Source organism: Nelumbo nucifera, chromosome 3 (genome assembly GCF_055504915.1).
Source record: "Nelumbo nucifera cultivar China Antique chromosome 3, China Antique-T2T, whole genome shotgun sequence".
Lineage (NCBI taxonomy): Eukaryota > Viridiplantae > Streptophyta > Magnoliopsida > Proteales > Nelumbonaceae > Nelumbo > Nelumbo nucifera.
In genome coordinates, this window is record NC_142651.1 from 43527456 (window position 1) to 43542589 (window position 15134).

The window sequence follows — 15134 nt, forward strand, 5'->3', positions numbered from 1 at the left end:
TATTGATGTACTTTTGTCTCAGTTTGAAAGCAATACAAATTCAAATATGTATAATGTGAATACATACAAAATAATACAATGTATAAGGTTTTGCACTCTACATATTTGCATTTGTACTCCTTCCAAATTCAGCATATCTTATTATCAATGTAAATATGTATTGATTTGTCATTTGTCAATGCAAAAATGTAATATTGCCAAATACAAGTGAATCATAGTGCAAATTTACCCTGAAATCCAGTTTGGCCATTTGAGACAATTCCTATAACTGTACAGGCAAGCTTGGAGTGCTCCAACCTACGGAGCAACAACCTCTGCTAAAAATGACTTCCAAAGTGAAAACAAATTCTCTTCCGACAATTTAATTTGGAGAATGTGGAGTTGGGAAACCAAATCTGACCTTATAAGAGACGAGAGACTACTCATTTTTTAAAAGATTCTTGATTCTGCAAGGGAGATTACCGAACAGAACGAATGCTTCAAGGAAGTGTTTATTTGCTACTAATGTAACGGTTTGACGAAGTGGTTAATCAAAGATAAATGCCAAATCTCAGAGAAAGAGAGAGAAGAGGGGAGACCGTTGAAGGACAAAGAGGAGACGTTGTTCTTAGTGTAGACGTGAGAGGTGACGGTTGGACGTAGAAGAATCTTTTCAAACATAAAAGTTTATAGATGTAAACTTTCCACTTATTGATGAGGGTAAATTTTTTAAACTATAGTTAATTGATTAATTTTATTCTTATTGTTTGAAAATTGATTAATTCTACCTCTACTGTTTTTAATAATTTACTAACTATCTTTATTATTAAATTCCATTAATATTCCATCAAAACTTAATATATATATTTTTTAAAACCCAATTTTACCGTAAGGAAGAATCAAATTCTAATTTGCAACAGACTACAAAAAAATTGATAAAAGATAAAAACCAAAAATAAAATGAAAATCCGGCACACTATGCTCATCTCTAAAGTCCTAAGTGAAATTAGGGGGAAGAAAAAAAAGACACAGAGAATGTATTCCGAGCAGTATCACGCCATAATCCAAGCCACCAAAAAAAGCACGATTAGAGCTAGGGTTCAAGTTCTTGAAATTATAACGGGGAAAGAAAGGGGAAAAAATAAGATTGCATTGGAAGGATTTCAAAATTTCAGAAAGCAATCACGTCTGAATTTATAATTGAAAAACACGAACCTGTTCATCTTCTTCTCGACCATCAGAAGATCTAGAAACCTGACGGCGTTTCCATAAATAAAGAGGGAGTAACGCCAGAACAAGAAACATGGACAAAATTGCAACAAAAATCTCCTCCATCTTTTTTGCTTTCTTTTGGCCTGCAAATTTCCCCCGAGAATTACGGTGGGTATAGAAACTTCAGGCTCCGGTTTTCACTTCTCCCCGCTAGATTCAAGAGGAGTGACTCAATATATATATTTTTCAAAACCGCCACTGTTGACGAACAGAGGGGAAGAATGGAGAAAATAGAGAGCTTTCAGCGGTGGTTGAAGAAATCGCCACCTGCCTTCTCCTCCATTGCACAAGCCACCTGCTTTTAGGAGGAAAACGATCTCAGATCTGTACAAATCACCTGCAGGTTGAAGAAATCGTAGGCACTAGCGACCACCACTGTCTCTCTAAAGCCCTTTTCAGTTTGTCCTTCTATCTGCGTGGCGGTTTAGATTTTGAGGTTTGAGTAGGCATGGCTTCTAAGAGGCAAAAGGATTCGTCGGAGGAGGAGAAAAAGAAGGCATCGTCATTCCCGAACGAGGTCTTAGAATGTGTTCTTGGTTTCTGAAATCCCACGGATAGGAGATCTGTTTCTGTGGTTTGCAAGGACCGTACAATGCCGAGAAGCAGGATTCTGTTGAAATTTAAGAAAAATAAAGGGTAAAATAGTCTTTTTCATTTTTATGTTAGTTTAAGAAATTTATCCTATTAACTATTCCACCAAATGCTTACCCCAATTCTCATTTACACCTAAACAAAGCTTAAGGCTTAGGAATATAAATGCAAATAAGTAGAGTGCAAAACCTTATATTTTGTATTATTTTGTATCTATTTGTATTGTATATATTACAAGTGCGAATTTTGTTTTTGCACCCTACATATTTGTATTTATACTCCTTCCAAATTAAGCCTAAGGCTGCGTTTGGTTGCAATGCAAAGACAAATTTGTACACTACATATTTATTCATTTTAGGTTCATGAATACAAATATAGTTCACATTTTAAACCGTTTTTGCATTCATCTTGGTTTTTTGAAATCGATGCAAAAGTGTGGGCTCATCATTAATTACTCCAATTATCTTATGCTCCAATGCCTTAACTTTGGTCAAAAGTTAATTATCAAAAGAATTCAAAATTGTATCCAAAAAATAGGTACAATTATACTCTCTTCTCAGAGTACAAAAGTGTCAAAAAATACATTTTTGCTTTGATAATCATTACTTTTTTATGCATCAAAGTAATTGAGAGAGAGAGAGTAAATGTGGATTTTATGAGAGACGTTAAAGACCCATGAGACTTTTAATGATTTAATATAAAAATAAATGTACACATGTGAAAAAGAAGAGGAGGAGGAATTACGTGTGAGCTTTGTGGTGAGAGGACCCTCACCTCCCCTCTTTCCTCTTTCTATTATATATTATACATATAGATAACTCATTTATTATAATCAAAGATTTGTATTTGAATTTATTTGTTTTTGGCATTTAGTGAAGTTTAGATATGTGTCCCAAATTTTCTACTATATCTATGCATATTTAGTCTCTTAAATTTGCTTCTCCCATATTTTGAATCTTGGTTGAATAATGGCACAATAAGAATGATATTAGGATTGGCAAGTTTTTATGGCAGTTGTAGACTATGTGTGTGGAGGGGCCACCTTGTCTATGACATAGAAAGGATACTCAATTGGAAATGCCCCTATGATGTCCTACTCAATTATTGTAACAAAAGAAAAAAAAAAAGCTCAGTTCAACTAAGCCTTGTTCCAACTAACTATGAACATACAAAGGATAAGGTTGTTAAAATGGCATTCCTTGCAAGTGGTCAATTACATTAGAAATTTTGGAGCTTTGTTACACATGGAAGAGGGAAAAAAAAAGATATTCAGTCTTACTCTCCTTACTTGCAATTCTAGTCTGAGTTTCATGGGTGAAATCAAATTCATTCCATGAAAACTTTATCAATTGTCTTTCATATGCCATATAAAAAACAAATACTAAAACATATTTAATCATATTAGCAGTTTAAGGGTAAAGTTTGAATTATGAAAAATCTACTAACTTGATAGGAAGAACGAGTATAGGCATAATAGACATTTAATTTCTCCGTCTTCTTAAAAGTAAGTTAAGGTATCTGTAAGTCATTTTATCCCCAAAAGTCAGAGGGTTTAAGGGTAGGTCAAAACTTAGAGGAGGTTTAAGGCCATTTTAGAAAACTCATGGGAGGTTTAAGGAATTTACCCTTTAAGGGGGCTTTCTACAACATGAACTTTTTTTTTTCATGTTGCCAGTTCGAAAAAACAAATCAAAACCATCTAGTTTGGATATAGAATGTTTTTCGAAACAAAATCACAAAAAAAAAAATATGTTCTTGGTTGCGTACATGTTTTCTATTAAATTGAAACTAAAAACACGTTCTTGAATTTTTGATTTGAATGTTTTTATCTAGTTATTTAATAACATGTTCCATAAATCATATAATTTCTACAATACAAAACTTGTTTTTGTTTTAAAAACCAATATTTTGTTAGTTCCAAAATCATGCATTGTTTTTTGAAACAAAATAATTCTGTTTTCCCTTTGAAAACAAAAGCAATATTCAAGAACATGTTTTTGTTTTTTGCCGATGTAACGGTTTCCAGAACAAATGAAAACAAAAATGTTCATGTTGTAGTACACCCCCTAAAATATAGTATTTAGTCATTTTTTCTTCTTAGTTCATATTCATTAAAAAATTAAAAAAACAGTTGACTATTAAAATTTATATATTTATTTAATAAGAACAATATTTATCTACAAGAATTAAGATATACATGCACATCTTTAATTTTTCTATATATTTTTTTAATATTTTCCAAGTGTGCCCAAATAGTTCACACTTCACATAAACCATCAAAGTAGGTGTTTCTTATATTTATATAACTCGTTTATTATCATCTAAGACTTATATCTAAATGTATTTATTTTTGGAATTTAGTGAAGCTTATATTTGTATCCTATTTTTTTCCACTGTATCTCTCTTAAACTTTCTTTTCCTGTATATGAATCATGTTGAACAATAGCACAATAAGAATGATATTAAGATTGCCAAGTTTTTATGGCAGTTGTTGACTATGTGTGTGGAGGAGGGGCCACCACGTCTCTGGCATAAAAAGGATACTCAATTGGAAATACCACTATGATCTCCTTCCGGCAAAATAGCAAATCCTACTCAATTATATTCTCGAAACAAAATAAAAAAGCTCAATAAGCTTGTTAATGGTATTCCCCATGAGTCAATTATCAGAAATTTAGGAGCTTTGTTACACACTTACACTTAAGTTACACATAGAAGAGGGAAAGAAATGAGATCTTCAATCTTGCTCTCCTTACTTGCAGTTCTGGTCTTAGTTTCATGGGCAAGATCAAATTCTTTCAATGAAAACTTTATCAACTGGCTTTCCCTCCATTTTTACCCATCCATCTCAATCTCCAAAGTAGTCTACACCTCAAGAGTCTGCATTCGGGATGCATGAACTAGCCAATGAGAAGCGGTGGGCTCAATTTTTTTTTGATAGAACCAGAAAGGGGCTACACAGAACAAGGAGTAGCACGTCCCCAGAAATCAAAATAAGTGATTACACTTAGAGGCATAGGAATGGATCTGAAAGATGCTTAGTTGGTGTGTGCATAGTTTCTAGTTCTATAAAAAAAAAAGAAGCGGCAAGCTCAATCCGCACTAGCGTCCGTTAACACGGAAGTCACCAACGACGAGAGGGAAATTGTTTTGATTTCATCTACTCTTTTCGTAACATTCACAATGAAAAAAACTGGCTGTGTAGAGAACTCAGTGAAAGATGAGCTTACAAGTATTAAAGAGAAAAAACTGGCTGACAAAATACATATATGTGATATGGGAAAGGTTTGCGATGAGAAGATGCAAATCTTAGCACAACATGCGATGAGTTGAAGACTCTTATTATTGTTTCACTTGTGAACTGATACATACATACATACATACATACATACAACTTGATTGCCACATTAGCTTAGTTATAACCACCTAACTGTTTGGATATTCTGTAATACCACCCCTCAAGTTGGAGATGTAGTGACACCCAACTTGCATACAAGAAAATGAAATTGGTCAGCCCCTAGAGCTTTAGTAAGTGTATCGGCCGGTTGAGACTTAGTGGAGAGGTGGTAGAGCTGGATGTCCTTCTTTTGGACGTATTCCTGAACAAAATGGTAGTCAATGTCAATATGCTTCGTCCACTCATGAAAGACGGGATTTGTTGCAATGTGGATAGTTGTTTGGCTATCATAGTGAAGTAGAATAGGTTGCTGTAAGGTAAGACCAAGGTAACGAAGAATGCACTTGAGCCATACTAATTCACTGTAGCCATGACCATGGCGCAGTATTAGACTTCTAAGGAGGATTGAGAAACAGTGGCTTGTTTCTGTGTTTTCCATGATAGGGGAGATGTTCCAAGCATGGTGACATATCCTGTAGTCGATCTCCATGTAAGGGGACATGTGGCCCAGCCAGAATCACAATAACCTGTAAGGGTGCAATCAACAGATGAAGATAAAAAAATTCCTTGAGCTGGAGATACTATGATGTAACATATAACGCGAAGAGCAGCTTGCATATGTTCTTCATGAGGATCATGCATAAATTGTGACAACATGTGACTAGAAAAGTCAATTCAGGCCTAGTGATGGTAAGGTAAATGAGGCGGCCAATGAGCCATCGATATTGGGTTGGATTAGTCAATGGTGGGCTATCCATGTTAACGAATTGTTTCTATTGCTCCATAGGATGAGATACAGGCTTGCAACTGGTCATGCCTATTTTAGTGATGATGTCCATGGCATACTTATGTTGGCATACAAAAATTCCAGAATTAGAATGTGTGACCTCAAGCCCTAGAAAGTAGTGGAGGGGCCCAAGATCTTTGAGATGAAAATAAAAACAGAGATATGTCTTAAGATCATCAATTCAGGTAGCATCATTCTCGGTGATGACTAGATCATCAACATACACCAGGACAACCACAAATGAATCCGAATGATTGGAGGTAAACAATGAGTTATCCGTGATTGATTGGGTAAAACCATAGTTCCTTACGGCAGTAGCAAATTTATCAAACCAGCAACGAAAGGCTTGTTTGAGCCCATATAGAGAATTTTATAGCTTACAAACTTTGTTTCCAACATGCTTAGGAAAACTCGAAGGAATGGTCATGTATACTTCCTCGGACAAGTCACCATGTAAGAAGGCATTAATCACATCCAGTTGAGGTAGTTCCCATCCTTTTATAACAGCAATGGCGAGAAGGCACCGTAGAGTTTCAAGTTTGGCCACAGGGGCATATGTATCATGATAATCGTGGCCCTCAATCTGTGTATAACCTTTAGCCTCTAGTCGTGCCTTATAGTGCTTAATGGTTCCATCAATACAGAGTTTCAATTTATATACCCATTTGGATCCTATTGGTTTCTTTCCAAGTGGTAGGTCCACAATGGACCAAGTTTGGTTATGCTCCAATGCATCGATCTCAATTTCCATGGCCTTGCACCAATTAGGGTCACATGCAGCCTGGGAGTAAGTGGTGGGTTCAATTGGTAAGGGAGCTGTAGCAATGGTGTTGGAGAGGGAGATGGGTAAATTGTAATCATAGTCACAAAGGTGAGATAGAATGTGCCTAGTATGTTGAGGATGTGGCATTGGGCTTGTGGGTAATCTTTCTAAATTAGAATCGGGTGGTACCATCATTAACAATGGGCATGTTCTCATGGGGACTGTTAACAGTGGGTTGGGCTTCATTATCCATGGATCTTGTGTTGTTGATGTCAATAGGTATTGTAGAGGGTGAAAGGTCAACACATGGGTCCCCAAATTGGGGTAAAGGGATGCCAATAGGTATTGTAGAGAGTGAAAGGTCAACACATGGGTCCTCAAACTGGGGTAAAGGGATGACCACATTTTTGTGAGGTGGTATAGGTGATGGTTGTGACATGGCGGTAGTAAAGGGAAAGGTTATTTCATAGAAGGAAACATCTCGAGAAGTAAAAACTCGGTGGGAATGAAGGTTGTAAACTTTGTATCCCTTTTGACCAAAAGGATAGCCTATGAAGATACATTTAAAGGCCTTTGGTGCAAATTTGTTCTTTGAAATAAGATGTTCTTGAACATAGAACAAACATCCAAAGGTCTGCAAATGGGTGTAAGAAGGGGTTTTGCCAAACAACAACTCATAAGGAGATTTACCTTGTAATGGTATTGAAGGCAAGTAATTGATAATGTAGGTTGCAGTAAGAACACATTCTCCTCAAAATACTAAAGGGAATGAGGCTTGAAAACTTAAGGCCTTGCAACTTCTAGTAAGTGGTAGTGTTTTATTTCAACAACACTATTTTTTTTAAGAGAGTCTATACATGATGTTTGATGTACAATGCCATTGCCCATAAAGTATTGCTGCATTGGGCTTGGGAGAAATTCTTTACCATTATAAGAACGCACAACCCAAACAACGGTGTGGAATTGAGTTTTCACCATGTTACAAAATGAAATCAAGAAATTGTATGTATCAGACTTATTTTTCATGAGTAATACCTATGTACACTGGTTGTAGTCATCCACTATGGATAAAGAATACCTAGCACATGAGTGTGTAGGTGTATGGTAAGCACCCCATATGTCACAATGCATGAGATCAAATGGAGCTGAAGCTCGAGAAGAACTCATAGGAAATGGAGTTCAGGTGTGTTTGACCTTTTCACATATATCACAAGCTTTATTTGGTGAAGCTAAGCTTTCATTAGAGATGATTGATAGTTGACGAGACGATGCATGCCCCGATTTGTTGTGCCAAATAGAATAGTCTTCTGTAATGTGAAGAGATATAGCAACTGAAGGTTTGATGGATGGAAAACAGTAGATTCCATTACACAACACCCCCTTGCCAATCAGATTCATCGAAGATGGGTCCTGAAGTGTACAAGAAGCAGAAGAGAACACAATAGTACATTACAATTGGAGCGTGAGTTTGCTAATGGACAAGAGATTAAATTTAAACTTAGGGATGTATAAAACATCATACACAATGTGATTTGAGTCCAACATAATGGAACCTTTATGACTGGCTGAAAAGGTGGATCCATTCGGTAGATAAACTATGGTGGTAGAGAATAGTGGGGAAATGTCCAGGAACAAAGATAAAGTAGATGTAATGTGATTAGATGCCCCACTATCAAGTACCCAATGATTTGAAGAGTGGACATGTTATCAGAAGGAAATGAAGTCTTATCAGCTGCATTAGAGGCACAAATGGTTGAAGTATCAGCATTGAGTAACCTCATGAGATTAGTATATTGTTCTGGAGTTAAGCCAGTCATAGATATAGATGAATATTTGTTTTCAGGTAAAGACCTAGTCATCGTGGTACATGCAATCACCAAGGAACTCTGTTTTGGACCACGTGCTGGCTTCTTTCTTTCCCATCCTTTTGGGTAGCCATGTAACTCATAGCAACGTTCCTTGACATGACCTATCTGCTTACAATGCTCACATTTTGGCCAGGGACAAGCAGATCGACCAATGGTTCGTGGGACAGAGAAAGCAGTGGCCTCTGGGATAACTGAACTTTTGGTTGGTAGTATGGACTGATGTCGTTCTTCTTGGCCCACTAGAGTGTAAGCTCGATTCATTGTTGGGAGTGGTTCAGTAGCTAGGATGTTGGAACGGATATTTCTGAAGACCTCATTCAGTCCCATCAAGAATTGGTTAAGTTTGTCCCTTTTGCGTTTTGCAACTATTCTTTTGCTGCATCGCAGCTACAATCAGGAAGAGAAGCAAGAATTGCTAACTCGTTCCACAGTTCTTTTAGTTTGGTGAAGTAGGAGGTGGCTGAGAGATCGCCCTGGTGCAAGTTTGACAAATCGTGTTTTAGTTGGTAGATGTGAGGAGCATTTCCTTGTGCAAATCTTTCTTTAAGATCACGCGAAATATCTCTAGCGGTATCAGCATATGCAATGCTATCATGGGGTTCACGAGCTAGGGAATTAAAGATCCATGAAATCACCATGGAATTGCATTTGTCCCAATTTCGTCCTTTTGTTGTGGAAGATTCAGGTTGTTCCAGCATTCCACCGACAAAAGAAAACTTATTCTTTGCCTGTAATGCATTCTACATAGCTCTAGACCAGGTGGGGTAGTTTTCACCTGTTAAGAGACAAGAAACCAACACTATCCGCGGATTATCTGAGGGGTGAAGGTAATATGGAGATTCAAAATTCATATCTGAATTCATGATGAAAAATAGAGGCTGCCGAAAAAATTCAAGAAAGTGAAACAGATTTGTCCGAGGTCAAGAATTTGAAGGATCAAAAGCTAGGGATGAAGGAATCAGTCAAGAAACTGTAGAAAAATCAGTCAAGATTGCAACAACGAGTGTACCGCCATGTTAACTTAGTTATAATCATCTAACTATTTGGATATCTTGTAATATTGGCAGAGAGAGAGGATGTGGCAGATGAACCACTCCGAGAAACTGAGGATGATGCACATGAGAAACCCAAATTGGGGCGGAAGAGGTAAGCTTAATGACAATGGGATCATGTCACCAGATTTTCTATCGGGGAGTAAAAGCATGGATCACTCATCTGGTAGTGATTGGTGGAATGCTGATTTGCCATCTCCCAGAAAAATGGGACGGATTCCAAGATGCTCTAATGATCCAATTTTAGATGATGATAGCCTCATTGAAATTGAGCTCCCAGATGGGCATGCATTATGTCAACCCCAAAAAACAACACAAGTCAAGGCAAATGCCTAATCTGCTAGAAATGTTTCCAGGGTCAATTTCTTGACAACAAAGCATAACGGAGCTGCTATTAGAAATTAATGAGATGAATGAAGAAGAGAACTTGATAGAGATCGTCATCTCCATGGGCTCCATCAAGTTTTCGAGGTTAGAGATTGAAGCGTGACTGAGTGCAAGTGTTACTGAGTTGGTTTGGTCCTTCATATGGTGCTACATTTTGGGTTAGTATTAGATCCATCTAGTTAATTTTTTTATTGCTTTTTTGGGCTTTAGAGAAGAAAAACTCTTTACATGGATGGAGTTACTATGGTTGGTCCTTGTTTGTTGGTGTTTAGTATTTCAGTAACCATAGATTGTATGCATTGAACAAGAAGACTGACCGACCTCACCAACCTGATTGAAGACTCTGAAAACACCGTGCTTTGCGACCTTAGTATGCACCAGAGTTCAGTAGGGACGATGGAAATGGGTCCCCAAGGGCCCTATTTATAACCGCCTAAGCCGAGCACAAATGGTCCAGATCGAACAAATCCAATGGTTCCCAGGGGTGTGACTGTTTGTATTTTGAGGCGAAAACAATTGAGCACATTTTTGACGTTCACAGAGCTTAATCCTCGTGTGACGTCTGTGCGTGCTCGAGACATGACCTCGCCCCCAAGGTCAAGCCACTTGATTTTATTAGGTCTGAACTGTTGGTTGAACCATTACTGAACCAAAGATTGGGCCAAATCTTTTCAACTCAAAGATAATTCCGCCTCGAGTTGACCATGTCAGGCTTAGGAGTGGGGGCAATTGATGAGGGACAATTTGGCCCATCAAATGATGTGATGACACGTGGAACAATAGAATGATGTGATGACACCTTAGCGACCTTGGTGACCATAGCGATCCCAGTCACCTCGTGCACCTATGGCCATCCAAATAGACCGATGTGTGAATAACTCAACTATGTGCACCGACCTGCTGAGGTGCCATGTAACCTTCATTTAGAAGTAAGCCAACTGTCTCCTATCTCCTCAGGATCATGACACCATGTTTGCGGAGTTTATTTTATCTCCGCCCGATTCGGACGGACTTACGTGGAGTCCATATTCGGGTGAGAAACCAACTCTGGACTAGATAAGTCAACGATTTCGGACACGCATCGTGAGGCCCACAGCAGATTGCCTATATAAAGGCCTTGCCTCCAGTCTCACAAGGTACGCGCCACTCAACTCTCTGAATCCTCTTGCAAACTAGCTTTCAGCTCTCTCAAACCTCCAAATCGCTAACTTAAGCATCAGAGTGCCCACACCAGGTAAAGTACCCCAGACACTCTGGCATCCTATTTTTGTAGCTCGACCAAGCAGCTTCACTAGCCCGACGTCTGAGTTGTCCTCCAGCAGGGAGCACTAGATCGCACTATATCAGATACACACATATATAAATATATAAATATGTATATACATAAATATGTAAAGAATTGTAATGAAAAGAATACATAAATATATAGATATATACATTTATGGATGCATATATCCATATGCACACATTCATGAATAGTAATTAAATGTACATGTACAATAGTTACATGCATAAATACATATTTATATATGTAAATACGAAATTAAATCAGGTTTGGATTGGGTCAAAATTAGTCAAAAGACTTCAACGCTAATCCAACTCAAAGTTAAATCAGTTTCATATTTTTCAACCCTAACCTTAACTGAACTTTAATCCAATTATCCGACCCTACTCTTTTTGGTCTAGGTTCGTACTAACCATGCTCAAGTTGCAACCTTTAACTAAATGGTCTCACTCGGTGTCGCTGATTTGTTGGGAATAGAGGTGTGAGATGAAACCCATGTAAAATTCGACTCTAGATCTCCTGCCTACAAGAACTCTACTGCGATGTTATATGGGTAAAATTCGGGTTTTTCGTGAACATAAAAAAACCCGAGTTCACATATGCACCCCTGTGAGACCATTTGAAACATCTCTCTTGTCATCTCAACGTGCATTTGAAACATCTCTCTTGTCATTGAAAGATGCAATATCCCGTTGGGATGTGCTGTGGGACATTTCTGGGGTACGAATTCGGTTCCCAGGGCGCGAATTCGGAAAACCCTACTCCGTCCTACCCATATAACGCGTAAACTGTATTATGAAAAAAATGTGGCTCCCTGCAGCCATGACCGGATTCAGTCATGCAAAGCCCATTCGAACAGCGATGAAATAATGAAATAATGAAATAAAGTACAGAAGTATGAAAATGCTGTTCGAACAACCGAGCCTTGCTCTGACTAAGCCGATCTCGCAGCCCTGCCTACCTCGACATTTTCCTTTTCTGGGAATACAAATACACAATAGAGACGTTGGAAACTAGCCGTTAGAAGTTTATAACTTAGAACCGGTCCAAGTGGAGTTGAACTAGGGTTTAAATGTATATATATGATCTCTGTGAGAGCGCTCCCTCGCTAATCTCAACTGCTACTTCTCTATACAAGCTCACTCAAAGATCACAAACGCCACCATTGATCAATTTCTATTTCGTTCTATTTATCTTTTGGTTTCTTCATTTCCCTATATTTCGCTGATCTGATTATTTATTTTGCAGGTTTCGTTCCTACTATTTTCTGGGTGTCTGATCCTTTGTTTTGCAGGTTTTTCGTTTTTTTTTTTCTTTTTCCTTTTTCCTTTTATTTTTGTTGTTCTCTGCTAACCCCATGGATTCAGGATCTTTCCCCTCTTCGAACAAAACCCAATCTCGGTACCCTCTTCAAGAACAGAACCTACAGAGGAGAAATTCAAGGGAAAATGTAAGTCTAAGACTCTATCGGACCCTCTATTTGGGTTTCTCATATAACTTCTGAAATTTCTATATGGTTTTCATTTTTTTCTGGTATTTGATTGAGAGTATATGATAACGGATTTTTTAATACCCGTTCTCTCTCTCTCTCTCTGAGCCAACTTTCAAAAAGGAACGAACTAATGTTTGATTGATGCCTTCTATTTTCTTCCTAAGCTTTCCTCAGAAAATAACTAACTCAGATCTTCATGTGTGAAATTGGCAGTTGGACAGATTCATTCCGAATCGTTCTGCAATGGATTTTGACTTTGCCCATTACATGGTAATGGAAGGGGGGAGGGTGGAGAAAGATAACCCGGCAACGACCTCTCCATCGAAAGAGGCTTACAGGAAGCAACTTGCAGAGACTTTGAACTTGAACAGGACCCGTATTCTGGCTTTCAAGAACAAGCCCCCCACCTCGGTTGAGTCAAACTTCCCAGAATCTGCACCATCAGTTCACCAACCGAAGCCCACAAAGCCTCGAAGGCACATCCCCCAAGTACGTATTCTTTCTTTATTCTTAATTGTTTGTATTATTTACTCTATGGGGTAGTTCCAAGTTTCTGATTTCTTTTCATGATTACAGTCTTCAGAGAGGACATTAGATGCCCCAGAACTTGTAGACGATTACTACTTGAATCTACTTGATTGGGGTAGCAGCAATGTTCTGGCCATTGCCCTTGGGAACACAGTATATTTGTGGGATGCTTCTGATGGGTCTACTTCTGAACTTGTCACCGTTGATGAAGAGAATGGACCTGTTACTAGTGTCAGCTGGGCTCCTGATGGGAGACACATTGCAGTCGGCTTGAACAACTCTGAAGTCCAACTGTGGGACTCTGGGGCCAATCGACAGGTCTGTGAATCCTCTAGAATTGTTGTTTTTTATGTGCATCACATCTCATAATGCTGTGATCTTTCTCTTACTTGGGTATGTTCCTACTCTCTACAGCTGAGAACTCTGCGAGGCGGCCACCGATCCCGGGTGGGTTCCATGGATTGGAACAACCACATCCTAACCACCGGAGGAATGGATGGTCTGATTATCAACAATGATGTGAGAATAAGGTCCCACATTGTGGAGACCTACAGAGGACACCATCAAGAGGTCTGTGGGCTAAAATGGTCGGCCTCCGGCCAGCAACTGGCCAGTGGAGGAAACGATAACCTTCTCCACATTTGGGATCGTTCAATGGCCTCCTCTAACTCTCCGACTCAGTGGCTTCACAGGCTGGAGGAACATACTGCTGCCGTGAAAGCCTTGGCATGGTGTCCTTTCCAGGGTAATTTACTAGCCTCTGGTGGTGGTGGAGGAGACCAGTGCATCAAGTTCTGGAATACACACACTGGTGCCTGCTTGAACTCTGTGAATACAGGCTCACAGGTCTGTTCCTTGCTGTGGAACAAGAATGAAAGAGAATTGCTCAGTTCCCACGGTTTCACCCAGAACCAACTTACTCTTTGGAAGTACCCATCCATGGTTAAGATTACAGAGCTCACCGGCCACACTTCGAGAGTTCTATTCATGGCTCAGGTATATACGAACTCAATCAAATCCATGGTTGTTAGTTGTTGCTTGTTGATTTTCATTACCTAAAGCTGGATGAATATTCTTACTCTGTTCGTCCCCTCTTAATATTTTCAGAGTCCCGACGGGTGCACAGTGGCATCTGCAGCTGCCGATGAAACTCTGAGGTTTTGGAATGTTTTTGGAGCTCCGGAAGCAGCTAAACCTGCACCTAAAGCGAATCCCGAGCCATTTTCCAGCCTGGCCCGAATCAGATAAAGGGGTTTATTTGCTATTTCTTATATTTTCCGAAACACATTTTATTACAGGCTTCCCTGAGAAGAATGCGTTTCAGATTGAGTTGAAAAAGAATCGGTCGTGACGAGAGGCCCGATATAAAATAAAGAAGACTTACTTTCTATGTAAATTTCCTCCACCTCGGAGGAGTTTTTTTCCGCTGTTGGGCCTTGGAACTGTGGGCGTTTATTGAAACATTACGGGTCCTATTTGCTATTTATCGATTTTCCCACTTTTTCTCATCTGATACGCCGTTTTGGGAGTTTTATCTTGTACATTGAATGAAACACAAGTATATTGAGTGTTTTAAAATAAAATCCGATGGATGAAATTTTCAACACCACCTACCTGCTCTCAATACCAACATTGAGAGCAGTCATTTCGACTGCTCTCACCATCACCACTCACCACCGTTAATAGAGAGATTTTTTAAGATCAAGTGATAAAATTATTCTGTTATTTTCACC

The 15134-nt window shown here is 38.7% G+C and overlaps 1 protein-coding gene across 1 annotated transcript; it reads left to right on the forward strand.

Moving 5' to 3' along the window:
* Nucleotides 1–12187: 12187 nt before the first annotated feature.
* Nucleotides 12188–14909, forward strand: LOC104612897 (cell division cycle 20.2, cofactor of APC complex-like). The gene is made up of 5 exons (XM_010280538.3): nt 12188–12831; nt 13087–13362; nt 13450–13719; nt 13816–14397; nt 14509–14909. The coding sequence occupies exons 1-5, from the start codon at nt 12739–12741 to the stop codon at nt 14647–14649; spliced, it is 1362 nt and encodes a 453-aa protein (XP_010278840.1). The 5' UTR covers nt 12188–12738; the 3' UTR covers nt 14650–14909.
* Nucleotides 14910–15134: the final 225 nt, after the last annotated feature.

Excerpts from the sequence above, each read along its gene's own strand:
- LOC104612897 (XM_010280538.3), top strand. The coding sequence starts at position 12,739 with ATGGATTCAGGATCTTTCCCCTCTTCGAACAAAACCCAATCTCGGTAC. Across the intron at positions 13,363-13,449 it reads CTCGAAGGCACATCCCCCAA|TCTTCAGAGAGGACATTAGA; the intron begins GTACGTATTCTT and ends TCATGATTACAG. Across the intron at positions 14,398-14,508 it reads GAGTTCTATTCATGGCTCAG|AGTCCCGACGGGTGCACAGT; the intron begins GTATATACGAAC and ends TAATATTTTCAG.